Source organism: Felis catus, chromosome C1 (genome assembly GCF_018350175.1).
Source record: "Felis catus isolate Fca126 chromosome C1, F.catus_Fca126_mat1.0, whole genome shotgun sequence".
Taxonomy (NCBI): Eukaryota; Metazoa; Chordata; class Mammalia; order Carnivora; family Felidae; genus Felis; species Felis catus.
In genome coordinates, this window is record NC_058375.1 from 196,131,510 (window position 1) to 196,150,222 (window position 18,713).

General features: G+C 34.5%; 1 protein-coding gene across 6 annotated transcripts in view; it reads right to left on the reverse strand.

The window, feature by feature from the left end:
• Window positions 1-18,713, reverse strand: part of ERBB4 (erb-b2 receptor tyrosine kinase 4) — a 1,138,707-nt gene that overhangs the window by 8,759 nt on the left and 1,111,235 nt on the right. For 3 of the 6 annotated variants that reach the window (XM_003991109.6, XM_019838612.3, XM_019838610.3), the window contains 2 exons: window positions 3,479-3,526; window positions 2,395-2,692 (listed from right to left, as the gene is read on the reverse strand). In XM_003991109.6, the coding sequence (XP_003991158.1) occupies window positions 2,395-2,692; window positions 3,479-3,526 (346 nt within the window). The remainder of the gene's footprint in view (window positions 1-2,394; window positions 2,693-3,478; window positions 3,527-18,713) is intronic. The other 3 variants (XM_019838613.3, XM_019838614.3, XM_019838611.3) reach the window with 1 other exon arrangement.

Sequence of the window (18,713 nt, forward strand, 5' to 3'; positions counted from 1 at the left end):
AATGCGAAGAAATTTGAATTTTTAAAAGGATATTGAAAAATCAAAATGTCTATAGCTTAACTCCATGCTAAGATGAATGGATGAAGTGAAGGAATAGCAGTTTTTAGTCTGTGTGGTTTGCTGTGATGCTCATATAGGTAAAATAGATTTGATTACAGATGTTTCAGAGAAAGCCTGATGCATAGGAAAAGAAACATCTAAGGAAAAGACTCAACTGATAAAAATACCTGATGGACATCTAACATCATTAAATTGGCATGCCTTACATATGTTTAAGACTACATATGCTTAAGAATAAAGTATAATTATAACATTTACTTCCAAGGGCTGACCATCATCACAAAATAGCAAACTATTAGTTTGAATCATATGAAATGACTGTTTTGTAGGTGGAAACCAGTCACAGAGTGACTATATTGTATGATTCCATCTAATAAATCAATAGGAAATAGGAATTGACACAGAATTTTTTTAAAGGTTGTTAACCAATACTTTTCTCCTTAAATTTAATTCCACCTCTGTGTATATAGTATACACATCTACATAGAGTAGACCCACTTTTTGTCCTCTCTTTTCACTGTATCCACAGAAATGACACTTTACCTATTCCTATTTTGGTGTTGGGCCAGGACAAGGGCACAATTGTTGAGATGCCATCATTCTGAAACAAATTTTCTACCCTCTACACTTAGCTTGACAAGTAGAGAAAAAAAAATCATCATTCAGGGTTATTTTTCCCTGGATACAGGACTGCTGGATATGGTTAAGTATTTAACATCCTGTGCAAGTTAAAAGATAGTAATGACTAGCCCACAATCATATACAGAAATTACAGGAACTAACATCATCCTCACAGCAATCCTATGAGCAAGGAAGGACAAGCTGTAGCTTTTCAGTTTTATAAACAGGAAACTGAGATTAAAAGATGTATTAAGGATACAACTAGTATTGAACTAGATAGAATTCAGATCTAAAACTCCTATTGAACAATCTCATTCTACTGAGCTGTTTTCATTATTGTCCCTAAAGAAGTAGGGAGAACTTTTCACTTCATAACATGTTGGAATTTGAATGGTTCTCAAAGCAACTGTCATTTTAAGAACAATGTATGTAAAAACTTACACAGGAGGCAGAATTTGATTTTCCCTACCAGATTCCTGAAAGCGGAGGAGTGTCTGTCTATACTAAAATTCTTTAGTCTCTGAGAAGCAGGCTGGAGTACAAAAATCTTTTATGGAAACTTGTATTCAGAGACAAAATCTAGGGAGGCTCTACATTGAGTCTATATTGACTGGCTTGTGTTTTCTTAGAAAGTTCATGTTACTTTACACCAATGGAATCTACTTATGTATTGTCCTGATGCAAACTTGCATAGCCATGTAGCTATAAATGGAGAAACAACTCTATGGTTGAGCTGAGGACCTTCCCAAAGAGTATTCTACTTTTGGGGGAATCTGCCAAATCTTCTCGAGACCTACGTGTGTGTCACTACTATCTTACATACATCTAGATAGATAAACTTTAGTAGGTTATTTACAGTTTGAACTTAGGGATCCCTTAGTTGCATTTTATAAAAGTGAATATAACCATATAATCAGGAATATAATGGACCCTTGTAGAGAGTCTTAAAGTTTCCTTGACACCAAAGACTCTAGGACACAGTAATCAGTTTTAAATAACAATCATCCATCTTCTCCTTTTGTGATGCTGTTTAACATGGCAGGAGAGTGGCTTTTTCAAAAGTGAAATGTCACTTGATTTGGATGTCTAACATTTCTATCACCAGCTCTATAAAGTTATCACTGTACTTTGTAGAACCACAAACTGAATATTTTCAAGACATGATAGTAGACATACAAGTAAACACAGTGTCAGAACTTTAACATTCGAAATGTGTCATACGTCATACAAGAAATCATAATATTCTATAATGAACAAAGTCATTCTGATGACACAAAATTTTAAAGAATTGACCAAATATTTTATTGGTGCCATGAAAATACCAGTCTTTATGATCTCCAATATGAGTCCAATAAAGTAATGGTTGTGAAATCTTGTGATATGTTACCTCACTCAAATATTTCAATAAAGATATGTTTAGATCAGTGCTTCTCAAGCTTGATTATGAATAAAAGTCACATAGGGATCTTGTTAAAATGCAGATTTCTTTTCAGGTGGTGTCTGAGATTTTGATTTCTAAAAAATCAGAATGCAATTCTAGATGATGTAATGCTGTGGATTTGGATAGCATACTACAGAGAGCAGCACCTTAGGCCTTCTCTGGGTCACAAATGTTACCCAGTCCGGTGGTTTGTCAATTTCCCTTCCATACTTTGCTTATTTTGATGGGAGTGAATTTTGAATGGCAATCATTTCTGAACATTCTGTTTGTACCTTGTTTAGGTTTATCTCGCATAGGGGTCATGTAACCTTCTTCATCCAGCTCTCCTCGTGGGCTCCGTTCTGGGGCAAACACCGTGGGGTCGGCGCTGTACCTCTGGGTGCTGCTATCCTCTGGAACATGGGGTGCCACTGGCTTGCGTAGGGTGCCGTTGCAGCAGGAGTCATCAAAAATCTCAGCTGTAGCCCCCTGAGCAACTGGAGCTTCTGGGATTGTGCTGGTCGTGGCTCTGTACGGCACAGGCACTCCTTGCTCTGCAGCAAACCCCCCGTCTCGGTATACAAACTGGTTCTGTCAATAGGAGAGACACATTTGGATGGAAGTTAGTATTAGGAATAGTTGTAGAAAAAACAACCCAAAGGATATGAGATCTTGTCTTTTAGATAAAAGTCAGAGTGTCTTAATTGAGTTTTTTCCCTGAATGGCTAACAAGCTTGGGTTACAAACACCTAAAATTCCAATTTGGTTTTTAAAGTAAATCATGGGGAAACAATTTGGAAATAAATATTTAAATTTTACTGACCACCTAACACATGACCTAATAAAAAGTGTCTCATATTATTTCCCTACAGTTGCCAATTTTTTATATAAAATTCATATTTCGTGACAAATGGAAATGCTATTGATTGTAGACAGTCACCATTAAGAACAGAAGCACAGTGATGCCATTTGGATGATGATATGTCCTTATTGCCTTCTCTTCTGTGGTCATTCTGACTTTGAGTCTCCAAGTACCTAACTAGAGAATCTTCATGGAGACTCTGACTTTTTCGCACACAACCTGTAATCATGGGGGGAATAAAAGGTAACCTCCTCAACCGGAAGCATAATTTATGAGTCCAGGTAAATCCCTCAGGTAAAAATCAAAAGCTACTGTTGATGCATGATATCTCAACTTTGGATTATCTCCTGAGATAAAACATATCCATAAAGCCCAGCTATATAATCTACAGCAAATTATGAACTCACTGTTGGCAAAAGCAAAATGAGGAAATTATGGAGAGACAAGAGAGAAGAAACATGATAAGCGAAGACCAAAAATACCAAAAAGATGAAGGTTGATTGTGAAATACTTACTCCTGACATGGGGGTGTAGGCAGGAGGAGGGCTGTGTCCAATTTCACTCTAATAGGAAAGAAAAATGGAATGATGGATATAATAAGAGGTAATATGAATGAAAAGAAAAAAAAAGCCGCATGAGTTGTATGAACCAAAGAGGAAAACATGCACAACAGTGAAGTTTGCTAAATGGTAAAATTTTTATGCATCCTGACTACACGTGAGTTTATTTATGTGTTTTGAGAATATGAAATATTTTAATTCAATCCCTGAAAGAAAAAATATACAGAAAAAGTGAAATTTTTAAATGGATTAAAAACTAAGTTGACCATGGAATTTTTCTGATTAACCCTAGAAGAAAGATAAAGACAGTAAATAATTAAATATAGTTTTGAATAAAGAATCATTTCCTTCCTTACATGTTATATGACTGAAATGGCCACATGCCACAGCATTGGTTTTCCCTTGTAAAAAGAGACTTATCTAGAAGGAGATAAAAGCAAATTTCAATTTTCCTTGAATAATTTTTACTATCAAGTTACATTTGTTTTTCACCATTTCAGCAAAGGGTCAACTTCTTAGTCTTTCCTTTAAAAAGGTGCATACTATCAAACCATAAGAGATTCTTAAATACAGAGAACAAACTGAGGGTTGCTAGAGGGGAGGTGGGTGGGGGGATGGGCTAAATGGGTGATGGGCATTAAGGAGGGCACTTGTTGGAATGAGCACTGGGTGTTATATGAAAGTGATGAATCACTAGCTTCTACTCCTGAAACCAATACTACAAGGTATGTTAACTAACTTGAATTTAAATAAATTAATTAAAAAACTAAAAAGGTACACCTATTTTCTCTTCAAAGAGTCTTATTTTTTTGTAAGTTAAAAAAAAAAAAGGAAGGAAATCTTGGAAAATTAATTCCTTTCGTGGAAATATGCTTTATATATATTATTTTCATGTATTTAGAATCAGTTAAAATCAGATTTTATTTTAAAAAAAAGGTATCTAGGGCTCCTGGGTGGCTCAATTGGTTAAGCATCCTACTTCAGTTCAGGTTATGATCTCATGGTTGATGGGTTCGAGCCCCACATTGGACTCTGTGCTGACAGCTCATAACCTGAAGCTTGCTTCAGATTTTGTGTCTCCCTCTCTCTCTCTGCTTCTTCCCCGTTCATGCTCTCTGTCTGTCTGTCTCTCTCTCAAAAAATAAATAAACATTAAAATAAGGGCATCTGTATTCTTATAACTTAATACTCCATCCTATGGGTTAAAAAAAGTGGATACAAGAATATGATAAAATATTAAGGACAATATTCCTTGGGGTAAATAGAGCGGGTTATGTGAATATCAACACTGTTTCTTAATATACATATCCATTAAATACAATTTTTGAGAACCTTAGTCTACTAAGCCAGGCCCTTTTCTAGACACTGGAGATCATAAATAATTCAGGTAAAAACAACTGATGTTATGAAGCTTGCATTTTCTGCATACATGTATGAAACTTGGCTAAGTATTATTCCAGGCCAATGTTTTTACAATTTAGAGGTTCATAAAACATTCTAAGCAGAATGTGGTTCCATGGAGATTAACTGTTTAATGTAAATTAATAACAACTGGTAACACAATTTCCTATAATTAACTGGACTAATCAAGGGACAAGGTCTGAACTCCTACATTAAGTTTACATTTCAACTCTCCCCATAACTGAGTCATCTACATGATGGTGTAGTAAATATTAATCTCTTTCCTTCTCTAATGACATAACTAGGAACGTATTGAAGATCATGATGCGGAAAAGTAGAAATATATTTAACATGCTATACATAGGAGGTAGTATTGTCTAGTAGACACATTGTTTTATGATTTGTTAGATATTTTAGCCCCAGTCCCAGTTACAAGTGATGTGATAAGTCAAGAAACATCTCAGACCCTCATTTTTATCCTTGTCCTCTGTCTTACTCTTAGTGAATACAAAGTAAAATGGTATATATAAGTGAACTTTGTAAGCTCTGCACTACTAAGCAGAGGATATAAAAAAAATTAAATATTCACATATGCTAAATCAGATTTTTAAAGTCAAGCAATCAAAATGCCAGAGTTACTCATCAAAGACACATTTAAAAATGTTTCCCTGTTCTCTATATCACCTTAAATACAGGTATATTTTGTTATCCTTTAGAAATGAAGCTAAATACATTTGCTCGTAAAATTTGAGAGGAATTTGCTGCCAGTGATATGCAAAACAGAGGGGTGGTATGGGAAAAATACGGCAACTGCCTAGTGGAACTTTATCATATCTTCAACCTTGGTATTGTCCTATCATTCAACCCCGATTATTGAGCAAGCATTTAACGAATATGCTGGAGATACCATTAGGCACCAGGAGAGACATGACCACTGGCCTTTTGCAATTTACACTGAATGATCAAATATTACCTGAGATTATTAGAAGAAAAGGCAAGAGTAAAATGAAACTGCGGTGAATTTATTTGAATTCTAAGATTACATATTAGAAGAAAGGTATTCCAAAATATTAGTAATTACTGCTGTTCCTTTGGCCTCTAACCTTCCAACAATTGCTGTACTGGTTCATATTTGACTAGAATCACAGATTAGGAAACAGCACTGACTGCTGTACATTTTGCATTTTATAAAACTTGAGGGATAGATGATCAAAGGAACAAGTTACAAGTCATTCTTCATCAGGAAATACTTTATTATATATATTCATTACGTGAGCTGGACTGCCTTCAATTGTAAAGATGTTGTTTTAAAAATAACTAGATCTGTTGAAGAGAGGCCATGCCATATTAGAATGCAGGCACTGTCCCTGCTTTGACAAGTCTTTCCGTCAGCAACCTGCCAAATCTATATCTGGACACACTGCCAGATACCATCACAGTAATAGGAGTGTCTTCATGCTTTTCCTAGTTTTCTGCATTAAAATGGAAAAAAAATGCTAGGCAAAGTCCCTTAAGCATTCATTGTTTTTAGGGTTACTGGCTGCTTTTTATTTTTCTGTTTTCATTTTTTTCATTTGCTTTTTTTTTTCTTTTCTGTTTTCCATGATAAAAAGCACCTCATTCATTTCCCCCTGGAAGGGCAATGCAGCTACAAGGGAACATCTGTGAGGCCAATTAGCTGGGCTGGAAATGTGATATAATTGTTGTTTAAATATATTTAAATTACATGTTAATCACTATGTCATAATTTATAGGCTTTGAAAATAACTTTTTGTACTTGAGAGCCAAGCCAGATTTTACTTGTTTTTGCTGTTTTTAGTTTATAACAAGCTCTTCTCATTTCCCGCCCCTCTCCCCCCAATTCCCCACACTTGAAGAGCTGAACTTTTAATATTGGAAAGAATGACAGCTGCAAGTAAATTGGTGGAGTAAAAATTAAGATCCCCATAGTCAGAACGAGCTGGAGTGACCTTAAAGTTTTAAGCAGAACAAAGCAGTGCTCTCAGTTTAAAGGCTTTTGTTTTCTCATTGTTCCACTTTCTGCTGTCCATCAAAGCCCAGCTTTGTGGATCTTCTGGAAATACTGGGTGCATCTGTTCAATTAGCTAGTGAAGGGATTTACTGTCAGCAGGACAGAGATAGAAAGAGGTTGGTTATAAACTGGCAGGTGATAGGGAGTTTGTTTCTGGTGGGGGGATTTGTAAGGGTGATAGAGAGAGTCAAGTTTAATTTTGTGGCCCTGTCACTGGGACATTGTATGATTAACTTGGACTGAAATGCCAGAGGTTATAGGGAAGGCAAACATCAGCAAATTTATCAAATACAGTGTTAAATGCACTTTACATACATCATGTCCTGAATTTATCTTTCATTTGAATTATAAAAATGCAAAACTTTGTCTTATTACATGCACTGTATTTCTCATATTTATTGTGTTCATTAAAACGTTATATTGTTAAATATTATCCCTGGGAAATTTTAAACCAGATGGATTTCCTCTTTAATATTTTTTAAAAAAATATGATACAAATATATGTTCTTAGGAAACTAACAAAAATACATACTTAATGACTAACTTCTACCTAAATTAAACATGCACTTAGGGGTGCCTGGGTGGCTCAGTCGGTTGAGTGTCCGACTTCAGCTCAGGTCATGATCTCGCGGTTCGTGAGTTCAAGCCCCGCGTCAGGCTCTGTGCTGATGGCTCAGAGCCTGGAGCCTGTTTCAGATTCTGTGCCTCCCTCTCGCTCTGCCCCAACCCGTTCACATTCTGTCTCTGTCTCTCTCAAAAACAAATAAACATTAAAAAAAATTTAAAAAAAAACCATGCACTTAATGAGAGTTTTGTTTGGTTTTTTAACTTCAGATAATTGTTCCTATCAATATTAACTATAGGATTAAAGTTTCTAGGGCCAAGAAATACGCTAAATCCTTTTAACTAAAACAGAGTGTGTCTCTGTAAGATGTTACCAATTCATCAGCACTAATTTGTTACCAAAACACTTCCACATGTAACTATTAAGGATTCTCAATCTTTTATCCTCCTTGTCATATATTCTTAACACTCTGATGGGCATTTTCACATTCTTACAGGTCAGGTAGTAGACAAATAAAATGGTTTTTGCATTATGTACGATTTCTGATGTATGGGTGTAACATATATTTTTTTCACAACTGAGTTCAACATACAGAGTTTGAGACATCTATTTAGAATCTTCATTTTTCATAAAGCTAGAATCCAGAAGAAAGCAAACAAAATGTGTCCATAGACAAAAAGCCGGTAAGAACTGAGAGAAACCAAACAAATCTAGGCAGCTGGCTCACACACACACACACACACACACTCACAGGCACACACACGTCTGTATATATAAATCACACAAAACATCTTCCGTCTATTTATGTTATGTGTTTATTGGCTAATGGACTCATCTACCTACTTGGTTTGATTCTGTGAGATGCTGCTTTTTGGATCAAGGAGTAGAAACTTCCAGTTAGAAAATAAAGTCATGGGATGTAACATACGGCATGGAGAAAATAGTCAATAATACCATATTAACTTCGTAAGGTCACAGATGGTAGCTACAATTTATTGTGCTGCTCATTTCACAATGTATACAAATGTCAGTCAAATCACTATATTGTACATCTGAAAATAATACATATCATATGCCAATTATACTTCAATAAAAAGCATGGATGTTGTTATAGATATTATTTTAAAAAGTTCTATGTGTCTTTGATAATCAAGAAAAAAAGCATTGGGAACATCATGAGAAATATAAAACTACACTCCAAATTTCAGAATCAACCATAAAGCAAACTTAAATATGGGATGATTCACACTTGTTAATAAAGAAGAAGAAGAAAAAAAAAGAATCAACCAGAAGAAAAAAATAAAAAAAATTAAAAAAATTTAAGTTTTTACTCTCTCACTCACAAAATAAATAAATTAGCAATAATGATAGAATAAATAAAAATATATAAAACCATATAATATTAAATAGATAAACAAATAGTTAATTATAAGTCTGTGATTCAGTTGAAGGAATATTAACTTGGGCTCTTATCCTTTGTTCAGTTTTCATTAACCCTGGAACATCTTATCCCTCTTGTATGTCTCATCTACTCTATTACTGAAAAGAAATTTTAATAAAGGGAGGGTATGAGTGGAATCAGTAAATATGAATGGGAGACAATTCAGAATTTACAAAGTATAGAGGCATGGTGCCTTTTATCAACATTAATAACTCTACTCTCCTAACTCAGATCTTGAAGTCCAATTAATCACAATGTGTATTCTATTTTGTAGATGAATAAATGACTACTTTTAGGCCAACTGAGAAACAGGAAGAGAGACCATACGCCAGAGACTATTTTAGGTTTTATTTATTCTCATAACCTTTCAAGGTACATATCGTTACTAAAAATCATGATGTCCATTTTACAGATGAGAAAACTGAGGACCAGGGAAGCTATAAGTTCCTTCCATGTACACACAGCCATTAGTGGCTATCTAAATCTATTACCCTTTTATTATGCCACATGTAGAACCTCTCTCTGCCCCTGCACAGTGCAACTCTTCTCTCACATGAGTTCTTATGGTTTCTTTTTCTTGTGAAAAATTAATTTCAAGGAGGACTTTGACTCACTAGCCTTAGCCATAAAATACTAATGATGCTTTATAGTACCACTCCTCCCAGCTTATTTGCATTTTAATGAACTACAAGGCCTTAAGCTGAAAAGGAAACTATAAGTAGAATGTGAAGAGCTCATACAGGAGATGAGGGATAAATAGATACAGATAGATAGATAGATAGATTCAAAGATTTTCTGTGACAGCACAATTGCTTATGATTTATTATTCCTACTCCACGGCTTAGTCAATAAATTCCTCTTCCAACTTGACTAAAGGTAAGTAAACTATTATATCTCCAAGAAATAACTCCTATACTCTTTCCAAATATCCATAAAACAAGAGGATATTCCCCTTTAAAATATTCATGGCTAGATGAGTCAATAAAATGAAGCTGAAAATTCCTTATTTTGTACCTTGTTTCTTTAAGTCTTTGCTGCTGTTATATGAAAAAGTCAAAGGACATTATTAGCACAGTCAAAAAAGAAAGGGTATAAGGAGACATGATTTTACATAAGTGCCAACATTCCTTAGCTTCATTCAAGATAAACAATAAGACTTTTGTCACCCTTCTTGAGATTAGTAATCACATAAAATTTATATCTCTTTATCCTGGTGCATATTCTAAATTTTTTTGTTGGTTGTTTTGTTGGTTGGTTTCTGGCAATTTTCTTTTGCATGTCTATATTTATTTTCAGAAGTGTGTTATGGTATTGAAATATTTCCTAGTTATCACTTAGCTTCTAGTTAACGCATGCTGCTAGAAATCTAAAGAGAACTTCTATGAGGTTTCTTAAAGACCTCTTACCAGTTCATTTCAGTTGGAAAAAGTATGGATATTTTTCCTAATTTTGTAACCTATCCATAAGAACATCTGGTTCAATTGCAGTATCTACATTTAAGAGTAAAAGTGAAATCATTAAGAGTTTACCATGTCCAAATTCTTGGGAAATCTGACTAAGTCTTCAAGAGAATCCTAAAATTGCCCCTCTGCCTGTTTCATAACCTAACATCATGAAGATTATTTAATGAAGACATCTTAGTACACAGACAATGCATTGAGGTCAGGAAACTCTGAAGACAACAACGCATAGTCCTGGAACAAGTGGTCACCTGTGGGCTTCTGCCATGAAGGTTGTATTCTTGAACTTCTCGCCACTATGCCATGAGACCTTCAACAAACTCCTTAATCTACTGGGCCCCCAGTTTATTTATCTCTGAAAAGAGAAACTGGACTATGGGATAGGTAGTGAGAAAATGCACTTTTAACTGACAAATTATTTGTATATAAAATGAATATTCTGCCTTAAGCCTACACCATTGTTAAATACTGTAAAATGTGATTAACATGATAGCAAAAGCATCTTATACACTCTTCTTACTTAAATCTTTTCAAAGTATATGAAGCACCTTTTCTTTCTTTTTTTTTTTCTAAATGGAGTATTTATAAAGTATCACTTAGCCTATATACAATATATGACTGCATATTTTTGGGAAACAAGACCATGTTTGGATGGTGACTAATGAAAATACAATTGTAAAATGAAGTATTATAATTTAAACTTTTCATTTTACTCATGAAACACTGATTCTCTAAGACGTTAGGTTAATTGTCAAATCACATGTCTGGCAGTACTAGAAATAGGGTTCCCAGAGCCTCCATCTAATGTACATCCCATTATACCTTACAGCCTCAAATGGCATTTAATAATGATAAAAAGTCAGGTACATTTTTAATGTTTTTCTGTAAAATACAATTTCCTTACTATAGCCAAAAGCATGAGCCTTAACCATGATGGCATTTGGTTTCAGTTGAATTACATACTGATATACTCTTACAGTGAATTTAATGGTGCTTTGATTATAAGACAGAAGTCAATTTTTCCTATTAAATAGGTTATAAGTTTATTAGACAAAAGAAATACTCTAATAGTATTAAATACTTTGATAAAAGCTATCCACACAGATTAATTAAAAGCAGCACTTATTAAAGTAGTACTTTATTTACAATACAAATTGCCCTCCACAGAGGGAATATGTTATTTAAACATTCTAGCTATAAAAGTTAGTTATGAAAAATAAATACATATTGATTTTTGTATCTATATAAATATTTGTGTATTTATGCAATTAATTTTATATTTATATTGTATTCAATATTTAAATATTGTATTTATAATATATTTAATATTTTATTTAATATTTAAAAATAAATTAATAGTCACTTACATGTTTCTTTTATATTTATATTTATGCAAAATGCATATTGATTTTTATATTTATATAAGTATTGATCATGTGTATATATATATATACACATATAATAAGCTTATTAGTTGATATATTTTTACCTTAACAATGCTTATCTATAGCTATATCTACCTATAACTATTTATACGATGAGATAATGTTTGGGATTATAGAAATCATTTAAAAAATTAAGTAAAAAAAATTAAGTATAGGCAGGTTTGAGAATGTGAAAAGCCAAAAACTATAAGTACTATGAATTTCAATGCCATTACTTTTGAATCTAAAATGCTATGCCTTGGCCCGGGTATCACATACTTCTGTTTGTAATATTAGTAAACACTTAAATCACAATTTTAGGCTTTGTGTGTGTCTGCGCATGTGTGTGTGTGCATGTGTGCATAAATGCACATGCATGTATATATGTATTCATACACACAATAAGAAAATTAATAGCTTCAAACAAAATAATAAAGGCTTATTTAACCCATTCAAACTAACACTTTTTTTCCCACAGGCTGCCAGATCATTTGTGGGCTTGTTTTGTTTTGCTTTTACTATTTTTCATATGTGCATATCATTTATCAGCAAATGAATCTTGTTAACTAACACACTATGTAGGAGAGCTCTATTTAAAAATATTTCTTTAGTGGTTGTTTGGAGTTTTCTTTTACTTGCAAATAATGATGCAATAGTGAAATATTCTATATTTCAATCTCCTCCTTAGCAATAATCCAAGCTCTGGAAATTTTATCACATATTTAAAATAACAGTAATAATATTTTGAGCAATCTATGTGTGCAAATGTAAAAAAAAAAAACTAGGGCGTAGTTGTGTACTGAGAGATTTAAAGCAATATTACAGGAAATAGAATTACAAATTTTCTAAATCTAATGTTGGCATGTAGATTTTATTTAGTATCTTAAAAGATAAGTGTTGGTAATAAGCAAACAATTTAACAAAATACAGATAAGGCTTACAGTGTTCATATCACTTCAGTGCGGACCAGGTTGGAAATATCTTCAGTCACGCTAGTATGTGCAAACTGTTTACTAGATAAAAAGTGAATTTGTAACAATGGCTGATTCATCCAACTACTGCTCTTTAAGCTACCAGCGTGGCAACAGCTGTTGCTGTGAGTAAAAAGACTTTGAACGGTCCACCTGGAATTATGACAGCTGGTTCATGAGAGCTGATCTGAATAATGTACTGTGGATACTCGGGTACAGCTACTGACAGAGCAAACAGCACATGGCTGTCCCATCAGCCCAGAGCAAACACCAGTTACATTTCGCAGAAACAGGATGGTATTTACAACTGATCTGAGCCAAAATGAATATCAGATTGAAGGTAGCACCCCAGGAGAAAAAAGCTTTCCCCAAGAGCTACTTGTTGATTATAGTCTAAGCAGTTTTACCATTCTCAAAAATCCTGCAAATTTGATTTTGCTGCATATAAAAAGGGAGAAGGAAATATACAAAGAACTCCTGCACCTATTTGGGAACCACATTGGAATTTCCTAAAATAAAAAAAAAATGACCACAGTACTTCTTAGTTTCCCATTTACACTTTTTGCTGCCAAAGTCAACTTAAATTAGCAAGGACCATGGCCATAATAATTTTCTTTGAAATTCTAAAATGGCTGACACTTTAATAAAATATATATGTGTGTATATACACACATATATATTTATATACACATATACATATATATTTATATACATATATATTTATATACATATATACATAAATATATATACATATGTGTATATAAATATATATATATATATATGTATGAAGAAGTAAAAATATATAATAAGCCTGAAATAAGAGAATCTAACTTAAATCTTACATGGATGCCAGAGATCACCCAATCACACTCGATTTTCGGCAAGGGTAATAGGGATGACCAACGATCTTCCTCAAGGTCACACAGCTAGTTACTAACAAGCCAAAATCCATAGGCCTAATTAGGAAATACGTTTATGATTTATTACGGGTAGAAAAAACTCTACTTGGTGTCCTTTGAATATGTCTGCCTGAGTAAGGGGAAACATAGGTGAAACTCTATAGCAGGTGAGATCTGATCTCAAAGTTTCCTCACCATGGTTGACTTCTTAGTTTCTGCCCCAGGATCATTTACTCCTCCCCAGTAGACTCCAGGGCCCACAGATTCCTGCCCTGATTCTGCTGGAAATGAGACTACATCTGTATCCTCCCCCTACGGAAAGTGTACCATTCTGAGTCAGTAACTCCCACCCCGAAACATCCTCTCTTATATACACTCTCGTTCTTTCCTCGGGAATTTGTCAGTAACTAATGCAGAGGGCATCTCTTTATTCTGAATAATGTGGGCGAATTTTCTCAAATTAGTGCTAGTAGATGATAATGGCCCTGCCTCAGGTAACACTGAACTATTGAATACCAACCCTCAGCATGCAATGAACCACTGGCCTGATGTCTCTACTGGAACATTCCATGGCATTTCAAATGTCACTTTTTCAAAACTGAAATGAACATCTCTTTTCCTCACACTGAATCTAACTCTCTTATCTTTCTTGGCTTACTGGATAGTATCAACAATTTACCTACTTGTGCAAGTCAGATATCTTAGTATCATCTTTAACTTCTCCTATGTCTCATTCTTCATGTTTAAGCATCTTTAAGCATCTTTAAGCATATTTAACTCATCTCCTGGATCTTAGTCCTTCCCTTCATTCCAATCTAATATTCACAATTCATTTCCCTACTTAAAAAAACCTGCAAGATCCTTTGTTGCCTCAGGCCAAACCAAATCTCAATTTCTTGTGGCATTGAAGACTTTTGGTAGCTATTGTCCTTGCCAGTTTCTCCAGCCTCACCTCTGCACTTTCTCCTCACAAGCCTCAAGGCAAAAATATTACAGCACTTCCTTTGAGGGTCCACTCTCTCCCTCACCTCTGGGCCTCTATTCAAACTCTAATCATTTCCTCAATGCTCTCTCTAGCTTCTTTGACTTGACTACATGTTAACCCCATGAGAAATTATCATTTCCCTGATCATGTTTAAATATTGATTAAAAAATTCACTAAGCGCTTATCACGTTCCTTATATGGACGATTTATCACCATATTCTAGTTGTTTATTTACTTCCTTAGTATGCCTTCTTCCATAAACTGTAAGGCTATTCAGAAGAGGACTTCCTCTAATACTCACTGTATCCTTGATGCTTAACACAGGCCAAGGGCATGGACTAACTCAATGTTCAGTAAAAGGTGTACCGGATCAAAAGATGGATAGATAGAAAGGTATATTAAACCCACAGAGTGGCTCTATTAATGAGAATCTCAGGGACTGTAGCCAGCCAGCAAGATATGTGTTAAAGAATGTGGGATTTTAGCATTCCTCAAATTATATATTATACATATCCCAGCCTATAGATACTTACAGTGAGTCCTAAATTGAAATTAAACCCCAATATAGTTATCTGAATATTATTTCTCATCCAATACATTCATTCTTCTTATCAATCAGCTGCTATTTCTGGAAGCATTGTTTAAAATCTTACTTTTAATGGCAAAACAAAACAAAACATGTCTTCTGGTAAACACCGAACGGTTCCAAATGCAACACACATTTCACATGTAGTTATAAAACTTCAGGATTCTATCTCTAGTATGACAACACTCTCATGAGACATCTATGTATTTCCTAATGCTTTGGAGGTCTAGCAAACTCAGGCTTCAGCTTTATCCCTGAAGATATACATTGTTAATTAAGAACAATAGGAAAGACATACCTGTGAATAAATTGCCATCATGAAGATGGAAAATGCAGTTTTGCCTTGTGAGATCAAGCACAAATCCCTACCAGTACCTTTTAAGTGGTACATACCACCCACCTGTATTTCTACACTGTGGTGCAAACCCAGACACCCACAGGGAAGGGTCATTTTAAATTTTTCAAAAAGCATTTTTAGGATAATTATGACTCAGTAGTATAGAAAATCAAAGTTATAAGTAAATGAAATTTTACACCAAAGTTACAGAGTGTGTGTCTCAAGAAGGGAAGAAGCTGTAGGAAGAGAGCACTTGAGGCAAAAGCACTGCCATTCTTCTACTCTGCTACCATAGGTAAGTTTTCTTAAGGCCTTGGTGTCCTCATCTGTAAAATGGGAACACTAATGTCTGTCCCGCCTGCTTTATGAGTTTTACAGGTGTGTGTCAATGTTAAATATCTCTCAATAAAGTAACATAATATACAGGAGCACCTGGGTGGCTCAGTCAGTTAAGTGTCTGACTTTGGCTCAGGTCATGATCTTGGGGTTTGTGGGTTCCAGCCCCATGTTGGACTCTGTGCTGAACAACTCAGAGTCTGGAGCCTGCTTCAAATTCTGTGTCTCCCTTTCTGTCTGTGCTCCCCTGCTCGCTCACTCTCTCTCTCTCTCAAATAAATAAATATTAAAACTTTTTTTTAAAAACGTAACATAATACACACACACACACACACACACACACACACCGTATATATGTGTGTGTGTGTGTGTGTGTGTGTGTGTGAGAGAGAGAGAGAGAGATTTGGTACTTTTTTTCTACTAAATTAAAAATAATGCAGCTAAATCCTGACTTGTCCAAGTATCACTCACACAAACCACACTAAATGCTTCAAATCAGCACATGTTTCTTGCATACCAGAATAAAAATAATAATAAAAATAATCATAAAGCTACATATGTATCTGTGTGAAACAAGAGCCTATTTTTGCAAATTTAGTATCATATATTTCAATTGAAATAACTGTCAAAAATGATTGGTGTTACTTAAGTAAATAAAATGGTAGGAAATTGTTTACAGGGTTCCTTTGAATGTATATTGATTAATATATCATTTAAAGCCATTATAAAATATTCCTTTGAAAATTAAAAATGATGTTTTTCTCAATGCAGCAGTAAATCAAAACAAGATCCCATGGAACTCTTCCTCCTCCACTTAGTCACAGAAAGGTGCATATTAAATGTCCAATGATAAATTCCTTAACCACTAAAATAAACTAATGGAGTGATCTAACAGTGGTGATTATGATAAACTGAAATAAAATTGTCATTACTTTTGTTTTCTTTAGATGATGGGGGTGAGAAAGTCAATGAAACACAAACATTAGAAATTCACATCTCTGCAGAGTATGTGTTGGCCTTGATTTTCTTGAATCACTTCTACTGAACACTTGAATGCATCCAGACAGACTCCTAATAAGATATGTCTCAGAATTCATGCCGAGGCATTGCCAACAGGCCAAGAAGAAGTCCTCAGTGCTGAATTGTGCTTAGATTGATTTTTTTTCTTCCCTGTGATTGTTGATCTTTCCAGGGAAAGCTGAGGCATTAAGAGAGGCACATGGTAATGCAGGGAATGTTTGAACTCTTGTACTCTGGTGGAGAGACAATTCCTGTGTGTCACCTCTTTAATACATTAAGCATTTTATAGATTTTTAAAAGCATACTAAGCATCTTTAAGAAAGACACATCTTGGAAAGAAAGTAGCTAAGTTACACAAAATTGCTAAGATTTACAACTTGAAATAATTTGATAAATGACTTGGGAGTTGGGAAAAATAAAAAGGTTGAACTTTCCCACATATTATATACCCTGGGCTTTCTCCCAAGGACTACCAACAAACCAAAAAAGTACTAGACAGGTAAGAAAAGCCCCTGGTATAGTTCCCAGTCCCCTATGTCCTTTATTACACTAGCACAATTATTATTTATCATTTTGAAAGGAAGATATTAAGCCAAAATGCAGTTGTGTTTTGAAAAAATAAAATATTAATGGTTGATCTTACAAATAAAATCATAAAGGAGAGGAAGGTTGTCTTTCTTGCTGTAAGACTTAAATGGCAGGCACCCCCAGGATCTCTTCAGAATCTTTACTGTTTTTACTACTTACAAATTATCCAAGAGTTTTAGAAACTGTTTCTAATTTATCTGTGTCATCTTTTAGGAAAACAAACTCCTTAAATATGTAAGAAACCAGTTATGTTAGTATCTCACCTCTCTTCTTCGTCTCCAATTTACTTATTTGAATATCAAAAAGGTACCTAGCAGATACTCAGATTTTGCCAAAAACAGTAAGTGAGAAGAAATTTTGATTGTTCCTAAGACTGATCTCTTAATGCTTACTGAAAAGTAGGTAATCAAAAGCTCAGGTGAGAAAAATTAAAAGTAATATTAGCACTCTGACAGAACTTCTAGGATTTTCATTCAGCCTGTTACCATACAAAAGCATATTGGATGTCAATTATGCAGGAGAAGATATTTCCAGGAGAGCTAGACATAAGCCTAGGTTGTGAATTATTTGCTTTGAAATACCTTCATATTCTTCTGCTTGTAAATTCTGGTCAAGAGAAGAGCAAAAGCAAGTAGCAAGCACATCCTAAGCATATGGTCAGGTGAACATTCATAAAATGTTTATCAGCCCACAAATAAAATTTTTAAAAATGCTGGACCATCCTCCTCCAGGAGGGAGGAAAGAAGCACAATAAATAAAGAGTTCTTTGTTACTACATTAAATTTCCAGGGCCAACACCATCCATCTTGAGTTTCTAAATACCAGAAGCCCCAAAGGAAGCTTTCACTAATATGCTCTTTAAGCCAAGAATACATTCATTCCTGGCAGCCATTACTCTTGCATGGTTTCTCACCTTCTCTGCCCAGAATGAATTCACTTTAAAATGATAAAGCTTAAAGCTTTGTATAGCCCCTACCAAGGCCAGAGTCCGTCATGGGTTCACATGGTTTTGGAATTTGGTAAATTCTGAAAAAGCAAGATTTTTATTTTTGCATTATTTTCCTTAAAGAGGCTCCACCCCTACTCCCAAGGATGTGTCTGGCTCCATATAACCTTGATGCTTTACCCTCACTTTACTAAGAATG